The 12200-nt window shown below is 50.7% G+C and overlaps 1 protein-coding gene across 4 annotated transcripts; it reads right to left on the bottom strand.

The window, feature by feature from the left end:
• Positions 1 to 274: 274 nt before the first annotated feature.
• SMOX (spermine oxidase) lies at positions 275 to 12200 on the bottom strand. Of its 4 annotated transcripts, none has more exons than XM_006758056.2 (7): positions 11988 to 12200; positions 9242 to 9468; positions 4849 to 5022; positions 3929 to 4688; positions 3099 to 3259; positions 1190 to 1279; positions 275 to 749 (listed from the first exon to the last, which is right to left on the bottom strand). In XM_006758056.2, exons 1-7 carry the CDS (start codon positions 12193 to 12195, stop codon positions 612 to 614), a joined length of 1758 nt encoding a protein of 585 aa, XP_006758119.1. In that variant the 5' UTR covers positions 12196 to 12200; the 3' UTR covers positions 275 to 611. The 4 variants fall into 4 exon arrangements, with proteins under 4 accessions (XP_006758119.1, XP_015415748.1, XP_006758120.1 ...); XM_015560262.1 differs by lacking the exon at positions 11988 to 12200 and adding an exon at positions 8366 to 8405 and having other exon boundaries at positions 9242 to 9323; XM_006758057.2 differs by lacking the exon at positions 1190 to 1279.

Here is a 12200-nt window from a genome sequence, read left to right as displayed (position 1 = left end):
TTAAGCTCTGAGAAGTCCAGTAAAGGGCCAGAGGCAGTTCCAGGCCTATCCTGAAGGAGCCGGGGCTGAGTAGTGAGGGGCCCTTATCTCCGAGGGGCCTCTCCAGGACGAAGGCAAACCACCACAAAGGAGTGAGGGGATATCCCTTCCCATCAAGGCAGGCACAGCCAGGCCACAGCTCCCCCACCATCCTCTCACTCAAAGGAAGTGTAATAAACCACACACACACACACACACACACACTAGTACACGTCTGAGAAAAAACAAGAGGAGCTGAGGAGCACAGGAAGGACAAGCCTCTTTTATTATCCCAAAATGCAAAGTATTGAAGGCACTTACAATAACAAGGTGGGAGGGGAGGGGGGCATGGTAGGTCGGAGGTCAGAGCACAGAGGTAAATCAACAGGCCCCACCCTGGTCACCATCCGGCATGGAGAAAAGGAAAAGCTACAAAACCAGGTCTGAAACCAGTCAGGGTGTCTAGCTCTACAAAAAGTACAAATCATTCTACAGAGGATTAGGAAATTAGGGGCACATGGCATCAAGAGGCAGGGTTGGCAGTCACGAGTTAGTGGTTCTTTAAGGAACGCACTCAGCAGTAACAAGGGACCTCAGGTCCCCTGCTGGAAGAGGTCTCTGTACATCTCGATGAGACGAGCAGCTTCACGCTGTCCAGAGAGCAGAGCACCATGGGTGGTAGAGTAGTACTTGCGGTGGGTGGCCTCACCTGAGAACAGCACCTGCATGGGCTGGGAGGGGGATAGGGAAATGAGGGTGGAGGAGTAAGAGAGGCCAAGAGTCTACCTATCTGCTCCAGAAATCCCCATCCATACTATAAGTCAGAGGTATGTGTAAGCAGGTATTGCTGCTTCCACAGGATGAGGAGTTGCCCACCCAACTTGGCCACCTTCCCCTGCTTCTGCCCCAAGCACCAGACCTCAGTTCTGTCTGCTCTGAGGCTTTTAGAAATTCTGGCTCTGCAGTCTCAGAGGTTCACTGGACCTCTCTACCAGTGAACTCAGGGAAAGCAGTTTAACCTCCCTAAGTCTTAGTGTTCTCATCTGTAAAATGGGTTCATACCATTGCTTCTGAGGGTTGTTGAAAGGATTAAGTGAAATAATGTATCTAAAGCACTTAGAACCTGGAAGAACATAAGCACTCGATAAAGTTAGGTGGTAATTTAACAAACCTTTATGGAGCCCCTGTTAGGATCCAGGGACTGTTCTGGGCACTTGGAAGATAAAAGGTGACCAGGCTGCTGCTCTGAGGAGCTTCCTTGCTGGTGGGGAAGCCAGACACGAAACCCAATTATTAACAGTGTTATATGTGACGTGATGGGTGTTTGAGTGGGATGCTGAGAGCCTAGAGGAGAGGCTCATGGGTGGGGGGACACACAAAGCTTCCCAGACGACAGGACCTTTGGGCTGCTTCTTGGAAAACGCTGGGTAAATAAACAGGCAAAGGACAGAAGGAAGAAGGAAAGGGGGCAAAAATGCAGCAAAGCAGACCGTGTTCAGGGGACAGGGACAATTTTGGTAGAGCCAGGCCTCAACCTCGAGAAAGCAGGCTGTCTAGCTGGGCTCCAGGCAAAGCACACGTGCTCACATCTGAAGCTTGAATTTGGACTTTCCCGGGGCTTCTCAAACGGAATGTGCAAAAGCACCAACTGGGGACTCTGGCAGAGTGAAGTGTTTAACTCAGCAGGTCTGGAGTGGACTGAGAGTCCACATTTCTAACACATTCCCACGTGATGCTGGGGCTGCTGGTCCGCAGACCACCCACTTTGAGTAGCGAAGCTTTAACCCACCAACAAGGAGCACACAGAGCGGGTGAAACTGAAAGGGGGGGACTCATATTATGGCAGAGGGCAGGCTGCCTACTCCCACACCCATTCTCCTTTCTCTTCAGTAACAAAGCCCTGATTTTTAATGGGGTCCACTGCCATCCAGAATAAAAATGATGTATCCCAGCCTCTCTTGCAGCTGGAACAGTCATGCGGCTAAGTTCTGGCCAATCAGCTTCAGTGTACTGTTGCTTAGAGACACTGATCCAGCCCCACTGCCCCCCCTCCCCCACCTTCCAACCTGAAATGCAGATGAGAGAAGCAGCCTCTGCAGCCCTCTTGGACCACTAGGAGGCCTTGGCGATGAAGCAGGCTGCTAATGGTATGAGGTCCTGACACCTACTCTGGATTTCCTTTTGTGTGATGGAAGTAAACTTCTGCCTAGTTTAAGCCACAGCTATTTTTATTTGGTTTTGCTTCTTAGGAGGATGGCTGTAGCAGCAGTGAGGGCCTTGTCCTTTCTCCCCTGAGCACAGCCAGGGCAGGCACCACGCACCTTGCTGGTTGGTTGACTCCACATTGGCGGATGGAGAGAGGCCAGTGGAAGCACCAATTCCACCAAAAAATCGTTTTAAATGTAATTCTGTTGGGGTTTTAGCATTTATTGTGTGTGCAGAGAGGGACTCAAAAATACTTTATGGGGACAGAAATATATATATATGTAATTATTTCTCTCCTAGTTATTATCTTTCTCGATGTTTTATTTATTATAAAGTTGATATAATTTGGGGGAGAAGTATTCTCAATTTTATATCCTAAAACATCTTGGCAGGTGGGCTGAAAACATGCTGGGGAAACTTACTTTCATTGAATCAATGCTCTCCTATAGAGCTTCCCATGATGATAGGAATATTCTATAGCTACATAATCAAGCATGGTAGCCACCAGCCACAAGTGGCTACTGAACCTTAAATGGAGGTAGTGCAACTGGGGCCTAACATTTTAATTTATTAATTTAAATTTTAATTAATCACATGAAATGTGACCAATGCCTACCATATTGGACAGCGCAGCACTAAATGGCCGTTTTTATCATCTCAAGAAAGCGTTTAACGCCTCAGTTTGATTCCATCTTTTCTTCCAGATGTTAAGTGCACAATTTCTTGTTTTCTCTTCCATTACAGGAGGAATTCCACCCGTCTCACCTGGTATCCCTCCGTGAATACACTTCCCCCTCCTCCGCCTGGACAAACACACATGCAGAATACACACAAGCAGCCCTCCTGGGCCTCCTTGCCCTGCCCCCCACACTCACCGCGGTCTTGGAGCTCTCGGTGTATGGCAGGGGCTTGGCCAGCTTCTCCACGTCGGTCCCCGTTGAGCCCACCTGCGTGTATGAATAGGAGCCTCGGAAATAAGGGTTGCTGCCCCAGGCCGAGCGCAGGATTCGCCGAGGTTTGGGAATGTTGGGGTTCCCTGTTGGAGAGTCAGAAGAGCCAAGAGGAAGGAGGATAAGCAATGACCACACAAAGACACCCTGAGTAGAGCACTCCCCGTCCACCTCCGGAGTTCCAGGAGGGCCGGGCTGCTGTGGCGAGGCTTGGGGGATGGAGGAGGGAGGCCGAGTTCAAGCTGCATACCCCTTGCCTCCTTGTGACCCCGGCAAAACACATCTCCCTGGGCCCTAATTTTCCTACCCGAGAAACATTCTAGATAATGTTTCCTTCCAACTTCAGGGGTTCCTGTGGGGCTTTCCCAGGATAGCGGCTGAAAGATGTTCCACTAAAAGAATCCGACAGGAAAGCACAAATCCACCTCTTAGCAAGGCAATGGCTAGGATGCGGGCAATCTGGGGTTTTGCGGTGACATCCCAGTTTTTACCATCAACCCTTAGAAGAAACACAGAGCCTATGGTTTGGGGTGTCTCTGGCTCCAGACAGGGGGGAGAGAGCCCACAATTTAGGAGCCCAAGGCTGAGACGTGGCGGCCGGTGGCAGCTCTCCCAGTGGCCGTGCCACCTCAGTTTCGCAATCTGTGGAGAGGAGAGCGACCACACGGTTCATGGGATTCAGAGGGTCTGGCGGGGGATGGTGGGTGGGTGGCTGGAGGGGCAGGGGGAAGCAGGCAGCAGGCGCAGGGCCGCACCTGTGAACTGCCGCAGCATCTCTGTGCAGATCTCGGCCACCGCCTCGTCGTCGCACTTCTCCATGACGAGGGCCTCCTCCCCACAGATCCAGCCGCTCAGCACGTGGCCGTAGCGCTCGGGCGGGTAGAGGACGTCAAAGCCGCAGATCTTGCGGTACCAGAGCTCGGGCGGGTAGGTGAGGGTGCGGCTCTCCGCCTCGTCCTCCCACACAAACTGTAAGCTGTTGCACTCGGGGCCCCAGAAGGGCTCCTCGAACTCCAGGAAGATCTTGTCGGTGGTGCCGATGCCCAGGCGGTGGATGGCAGCCACCTTCTCGGCGGGCAGGCCCGGGCAGAAGAAGCTGGCGTGCTGCTTCTTGAGCACGCCCAGCGACACGGTCACGATCACATGGTCGGCCGGGATCACCTCGCAGTCCTCGCACTCCACCAGCACCGGCCACAGCTCGTCCTCATCAGGCCCGTGCCCCTGCGGCTCCCCGCCTCCCTGGCCGCCCTCGCCGGCGTTGTGATTGTGGTCACCCTCACCACGGGGCTCGATCTCGGGACCCCGGGGGCGGCCCGAGGCCTGGTCCCAGTGCACGCAGCGGACGGCTTTCCCCAGCTGGATGACATGGGCCGGGATGCCCTCGGCCAGCAGCTCCACAACCCGCATGAAGCCCGAGGGGATGATGTGGTGGGCGCCGGGGATCTCCGTCCACTCCCCGAAGGCGCTCAGGGACACCTCGTCCATGCTGTGCGAGCTGCTCTCGCAGCTCTCCACCTGTGGGAAGAGCCAGAGAGGAGCCAGGTGACTCACAGGTCTGGGCAGGGGTCAGGGCTGGACCTCCGGGCAGCGTGCCCTCCTCGGACCCAGATTCCCGGGAATGGTCTTCCGGGCTCTGGCACCTATACTCAACTGAGCTCCCACCGGGCAATGATACCTTCAGGTACTGCTGGATCATGGCGAGCTTCAGGCGCTTGGTGCCCTCCGTGTCCTCAGGGTCATTCCTGATGCGGTTGCGCACCTCCTCCCGGGTGAACACCCCCACGCTGTTCTGACTCTCAGCATTGACTGGTTTACCATGCCGGAAGAACTCCTGGGTCAAGTTATAGACCTGCCGGAGAGACCCGAGGGGGCTGAGAACACACTCCCTCATCACCCCTCCATCTCAGACCCAAGGGCCCTAACACTTCCCAGATGTCCCCAGAGAGGCCACGCCCACGGCCCCTCTCCCTTGGTGCCTCAGGTGGTGCTCCCCACTGCACTGAGACTCAACAGGGTCCTCCTGGTTCAAGGATGGCAAGCTCCTCCCGGGGGCAGCCAGCCTCCTCCGACGCCGCCCTCTAAGGCCACCCGGGCCTGTGAGGGAGCTGGGCCCCCGCTTAGAAAAGGGAAAAGTCTGGTGCCTGTACAGTTTGTGGGAAAGGACCCACCCAAGTGGGTTCTACGAGGCTAAGCCGACAACCCACTTTAGAACCTAGATCCGCACACTTTTCCCTTTTCCAGGAACCAAATGCACAAACCGATTCCCTGCCATCTCGGCCCAAGCCTGTCTGCTTCGCTCTCTCCCGAGAGGGCAGTCTGGGGCGGTGGCCTGGCCAGTGTTTTGAGGGAGAGGGGGCTGAAGGAGCCCTGAAGTCTGATCTCGCAGGAGACACTGCCTGGCTCTGCTCAGATCCACACAAGGTGCTCCCTTTACGGTGGGACTCAGACTCAGGTAAGGAAGATGCCATGTTGGGGCAGGGTATGTGGAGGGCAGGGAGGCCCCAGTGCGCCAAGGAATGGGAATGCACTTCACGGGTATATTTTGTCAAGAACTTCAACCCACACCTCATCAACAGAAAGAAATGAACAACACCTGGCCTACTGCCCTCCTGCCTTTGTGGTATATCACCCCCATCAAACACTGGGCAGGTCTCCCTGAGGAAAGGAAGCCAGTCCTGGATCAGGCATGGGATTCCCCAAAAGGCAAGGCTTAAGCTCCAACATTCATCAGCAAACGTTCACTGGGCTCTTTGCCAGACACAGGTTGTAAAAGTAAGCTAGACAGACAGAGTCCTAAACCCCTGCCCTAAAGTTGGGGAGACACCATAAAATGTGCTGTGACAGGAAAGCCCAGGATTTGTGAGATCAGCCGAGATAACCATGGACAGTCAGGACAGAGTCAGGTTGGCAGTGGGAGGGAGAGGAAAGGTATTTCGGACAAAGGAACAGCATATTCAAAGATGGAAGAGCAAGAAGGGGAGAGAGAACGTAAGATGCCTTGTGCTAAAAGTGGTTCAATGTTGCTGAAGTGAACAGCACGGAAAGAGATAACTTTGGAAAGGCAGGCAGGAGCCCAGCACGAAGGACTAAGGGGCTTGTCAAGGACTCTGGACTTTATCCAAGGCCCTGGCATCATTGAAGCATTGTGAGCACAGCCACACACCCTGTCTCCCTCCCGGAACACTGGGAATGCAGGCTCCCTGGCCAAACATCTGGGGCTGGTGCCTATTAACGGTGTGCTTCCCTTCCTAAAGTGTTTGAATTTGGTCAAGCACACATTCATGGGAATGATCTGCCCTTTAACCCAGCCCTGGCATAGACTTTTGGGCTGCAGGGTGGAGGAAGAAAGGTGGCATTGCCCATTCCCAACCATATATCTCCACAGGAGATATAAACATGAGTTAAACGTCTCTGAAGTGTAAAATATAAAGAAGTAAATGAGTTAAATTGTTTATTTTTCCTCCCTTCAGTCACAGGATGCTGGGTGCTTGGCCTTAACTAGAGTTCTCAGCAAATTCCTCACCCAGTGCTACTGCCAAGGAGTCAGGCTTTCAACTTGCCTCCTCCTCCGTGGGCTTTTCCTTGGGTGATAACCAACATGGTACCCAGTCCTTACCTTATGTTGACTACAGGCCAAAATGCCAGCTGAGTAACAAATTCAGTCCATCTATGTGACTCTTCACCAGCGAGGACAGCCTTAACTGAAAATGGGTTTTTCATATGGGTACAGTCGCCTGCCCTGGGTCAAATGACACCTTTCCAATGTCACCCAAGGGAAATGAGACAAGCCTGTAACAGTTAATACTCACCCCAATTCTCATTAAGCACTTTTCATCAGGATGTCATTTAGTCCTCATGACACTATAAAGTAGGCATAACTATGTCCATTTTACAGATGAGGAAGGTAAGGCTCGGAGAGGCTCAATAACTTGCCTGAGATCACACAGCTAATAAAGGGTCGAACTGGTTTTTTTTTTTATTATTGATTTTTTTTTACAGAGAGGAAGGGAGAGAGAGAGTTAGAAACATCGATGAGAGAGAAACATCAATCAGCTGCCTCCTGCATATCCCCCACTGGGGATGTGCCCGCAGCTCAGGTACATGCCCTTGACCGGAATCGAACCTGGGACCCTTCAGTCCGAAGGCCGACGCTCTATCCACTGAGCCAAACCGGTTTTGGCCGAACTGGTATTTGAATCAAGGTAGTCTCACCCCAGAGAGTGAGCTCTCTACTATTGCAACTCATTTATTTGTTAACAAATATAATGCATTCAAATGCGAAGCCCTTCAAAGTCATCACCTTTGGAGGAGGCTGCCTATCTGTTAGGAAACCACCTCAGGCCGGGCTTCACGTGCTTAGAGTGCACCACTTCAGAACAGCCTCCAGCATTGGTGGACAGCCACACAGGGAGCTCTATCTCTGGACCTCATGGTTAACACCCATTCCTTCTCACATAAAGCATCACCACCCAGACCAATAACCTACCTTATCCATCTTACTTTCTACAACTTACACTCTTGATTTTCAAATATCAAGCCCACAGCAGAAGTTGATGATGATCTATTTTTAAGGGTTTAAAAGAGCACGTCAGGCATGGACCCTGAGGGTCATTCTCAAAAGGCATCCATGCTTGAAATACTCACAATCAGAGCATGACTGATTCCCTGTAGACCAGGAAGTTCCATTTTGAAGAATACTAGTTCTTATCTACTCATTAACAATTCAGTCTCTTTGTACATGAGTGAGAACACATAATACCATGGGATTGCATACAACATACCTTGTGGGTGCACACACACTGAGCCAGCCTCCCTGAGCAGGAACTACCCCAAAACAAAGGTCCTATCTCCTTTCCCATGCCCATAGAAAATGTACAGTAGGTGTTTGTTGGCCAATCTGTGGGCCTACAGTGAAGGGTTGTTATATTATAACAACAAGGTATCAGAAAACAGAACCTACATCAGTGATGGCGAACCTTTTGAGCTCGGCGTGTCAGCATTTTGAAAAACCCTAACTTAACTCTGGTGCCGTGTCACATAAAGAAATTTTTTGATATTTGCAACCATAGTAAAAAAAAAATTATATTTTTGATATTTTTTTATATATATTTAAATGCCATTTAACAAAGAAAAATCAACCAAAAAAAAGAGTTCGCGTGTCATAGGTTCACCATCACAGGCCTACATGTTACCTTGCTTGTCCAGTGCAGTTCACAGCAACACTGAAAGATACTAAAAATATTGACATAATTTTTAAAAACCTGGTAAGACAAGGATGTGTGCCACTTCTATCCAACACTACACTGGAGATACTGGCCAGAAAATAAGGCAAGAAAAATAAATAGTCTTAGGCCGTGCTGTTCAATACAGTAGCCACTAGACACTTGTAGCAATTTAAAATTAAATAATTAAATATTTACTTACTCAGTTTTACTACTACATTGCAAGAGCTCAAGAGCCACATGTGGCTAGTGACTACAATACTGGATAGTACAGGTATAAAACATCTCCATTATTGTAGAAAGTTCTATCAGACAATGCGGGTCTGAGGATTAGAAAGGAAAAAATAAAATTCTCATCTATTTTTGTATAGAATTATATACATAAAATTCCAAAACATTATTAGAATATAAATTAATATAACATATTAACAGATATAGTATTAGAATTAAAATAATAATTTACCAAGGTAGTTGAAATCAATATGTAAAATCAGTTATAGTTCTATATTCCAGGAACAACTAGAAAATAAAATTGTTTTTAAATTACCATTTACAAGCGTACCCAAAAGCAATAACAACAATCACTGCCTCAGTACCTAGTAATAAATCTAATAAAAGATATTTAAGGCCTTTCTGGAGAAATATTTAATCATGTGTACCAACAATATCTTAAACTAGTAGTTCTCCACTCATCATCTTCATTCTATCCACAAATGGTCCTGATATTCCAAATGCAGGGCCCAGAGAGTGTGCAAGGACATGACCAGGATCTTAAAGGACTTCCTGCACACTGCCAGGGGGTTCCCTGCCCCTACTCCATGCCTAGCTGGCCTGTTAACACCTCACCTCGTTGTATAAATCGCCGAATTCCTCAACCACGTCCTTGGGGATCCGGCGGCCGTGGTTGGTAAGGTAGCAGGCCACGCCATTCTTGGAGTAGAGGCTGATGCGGCCCACGCTGCGCTCCCCATCAGTTGTCTCTTCCAGAAGGCCATTGGCTTCTGCTAGATGATAGATGGGATTCCCCTGGGAGCCATGGATCCAGGTGGCTCCCAGCTCAAAGGTCGAGTGTCCTGATGGTGACAACAATAAGACCTTAGAGGGGTAGGGATTTCTTCAGAGAGGGCTAGAACACTGCCTCACCCTCCTTCCTCCAGGAGTATCATTCCACCCCCACAAAAGGCAAGATGGGGATTAGGGTCCCCCTCTGGCAACCAACCAAAGTTTGCAGTGAAACTGTATGTGGCACAAAATGGATTCCACTTTATAGCTGAGATAACTGCTACCTGAATGACTCAGTGATTTGCCCCAGAGTCACCACACTGGACTAATTAGAAGTGGGTAGACCAGAGGACACCAAAAGCCAAAAACCCAATGCCCTGCTTCGAGTGGGTCCCTGGTGGGCCCTGAGGGCATTTTTTACTAATCAATCTTTAGAGCCTCAGGTTTAAGGCTCCCTACGAATCTTGCCTGCTATTAGCTCCCAATAGGGACAGAATGGGGCCAGCATCCTGGAGACCCTACTAAACCTGGGGACCCTCCCCAGGGCAGAGCAGGGAGCTCCAAGTCACACAGCCACTGGGAGGTGATGTCGAGGAATAGGGTACCCTTCCTGGCTCCAGACGCTCAGCAAAAACAGGAACAAGGGGAGTAGCTTGAGGTCAGCTGCAAGGTCAGTGCCACAGCCCTATCCACGAGGCTCTGCCAGGAGGTGGGGCAGCCCAAAGCAGGTCCCAGTCTGAGGATACTTCCTATCCTCTCCCACATGCTTCTCCGCCTGTGTCATCCTTGCTACACCGCTGCACCCAAAGAGTACCAGCTACTATCTCCAGGTCTCCACAGTGTCCCCGGGGCTTCTCGTCCTTGACCCCTGCTCTTATCACTGAGATTCACAGCTACAATCTCACACTGCAGCTAGCCCAACTGCAGCCTGGGCTTTCAGCCCTGGGTGTCAGCACACACAACACATGCACATATGCCCTTGCCTGGACACGCTCTCCCCTCTCCTGGCAGGTCTGCCGTGGTGTTCCTCACATATATCATTCCACACATATCACCTCATCCTTCTCACTACTATCCAACTTCCCCCAACACTTGAGACCCACCCAACCTCCCTCTCCCCGGGAAGGCTTCCTGCCTGATTGTGCATCCTCTCAGGCTCCTGCAGCCCCATCTCTCCCTCCTCACTACCTGTACCATCATTTCACTGCACAGCATGTCTTGGCTGTCAGCTACCACTGAGACTGGGCTGTTTGCCCTGCCTTCTTCTGCTTCCATCTCAGAATGTCTTATCAAGACTCAAGAACCACAAATGCAGCAGCCCCCTCTCTAAGACTCCAGGCCAGCTAATCAGGTGTTAAGCAAAGAGTCTCCCCCTTCCCTGCTGGCTGTCCCCACATTTACAAGTGCCTTGGATGCACTTTCATCCTTACTGCTAACATACTCTCCTGTGTGTGCCAGGGGACAACAGATGCAACTTCATGCACGCTATCCAGTACATGCTATAGGGGAAGAGTCCTCATGTGGCCAAAGTCTCCGAAAGAAGGAAGTACCCAGGTGTCCACAGCCTCTGCTCATTCTAAGCCTGACCACCTACTTCTCTTGCCCACCCATCAGAAGTGGACACACATGCCGAAACCGGTTTGGCTCAGTGGATAGAGCGTCGGCCTGCGGACTGAAAGGTCCCAGGTTCAATTCCGGTCAAGGGCGTGTACCTGGGTTCCGGGCACATCTCCAGTGGGAGATGTGCAGGAGGCAGCTGATCGATGTTTCTCTCTCATCGATGTTTCTAACTCTCTATCCCTCTCCCTTCCTCTCTGTAAAAAATCAATAAAATATATTTTAAAAATAAATAAATAAGTAAAAAAAAGTGGACACACAGAATCTTCTTGGCCTTACAACCCGTGAGGGAACAGCCACAGACATAAAATCCTATGGTCAATACAGCCCACAGTCCATGGTCCCTACCTGCTCAATCTCTCAATGGCCAGACCCCCTGGCTGGGAAGCCCTGGTCTCCAGCGGCATGTCAGGCAAGTCCCCATCTTCTAGAATCCCTGGAGTAATCTGCCCACCCCTGTGGTAAGTCTCTTACCCAGCTGCTTTCTCCAGAGTCCTCATTACTCTGCAACCTGAACAGACCCTTTTCCCAGAGACCTGCCATAATCCACAAGGAGGCCCAAAATCCCCTTACACACCCGCTGCCCTAAGTTTCTATTGTCCCAGCTAACTCTCGGTCATGATACACTAATTCACACCCAAAAGTTAATGACTAATAGAAGCTCACAGAATTCCCCTTTTTGTGAAATAGAAACTGGTCCATCCACTGCTAAGAGAACTTGGTTCTGGGGATCCCCTCCCTCCTAGTCACTGAACCCTAGGTCATATTCCAAAAACGGAGGTCAGAGCCCTATCCTGCCTACCTCAGAGGGCTACTGGGAGGACAAAGGAAGCTTTTGGAAAACATCCAGGCAGCATGCATGGTGGAGTAACTACCCCAGAGAAGCTGCTAAAGCAATGAGATTTCAGGCAAGGCCAAGGCACTTGGAGTAAGAAGTGGCTTTGGGAGGTAGCTGGGCTGAGGTGGCACTCACCGAGTTTCACGCTCTCCACACGGCCTCCGATGCGGCTAGAAGCCTCAAGCACAGTGACATCCGTGAAGCCCTGCTCCAGAAGTGCTTTGGCTGCAGCCAGGCCAGCCAAACCGGCACCGATCACTACCACGCGAGGCTGTCCCCTTCTCCGTAGGCCACGACTGAGAGGGTCATCCGCACTGTCGCCACTGGATTCACAACTTTGCATACCGT

Source organism: Myotis davidii, unplaced genomic scaffold (genome assembly GCF_000327345.1).
Source record: "Myotis davidii unplaced genomic scaffold, ASM32734v1 scaffold32, whole genome shotgun sequence".
Lineage (NCBI taxonomy): Eukaryota > Metazoa > Chordata > Mammalia > Chiroptera > Vespertilionidae > Myotis > Myotis davidii.
The sequence above is the reverse complement of the archived record's forward strand: the minus strand, read 5'-3'. Positions and strand labels throughout refer to the sequence as shown.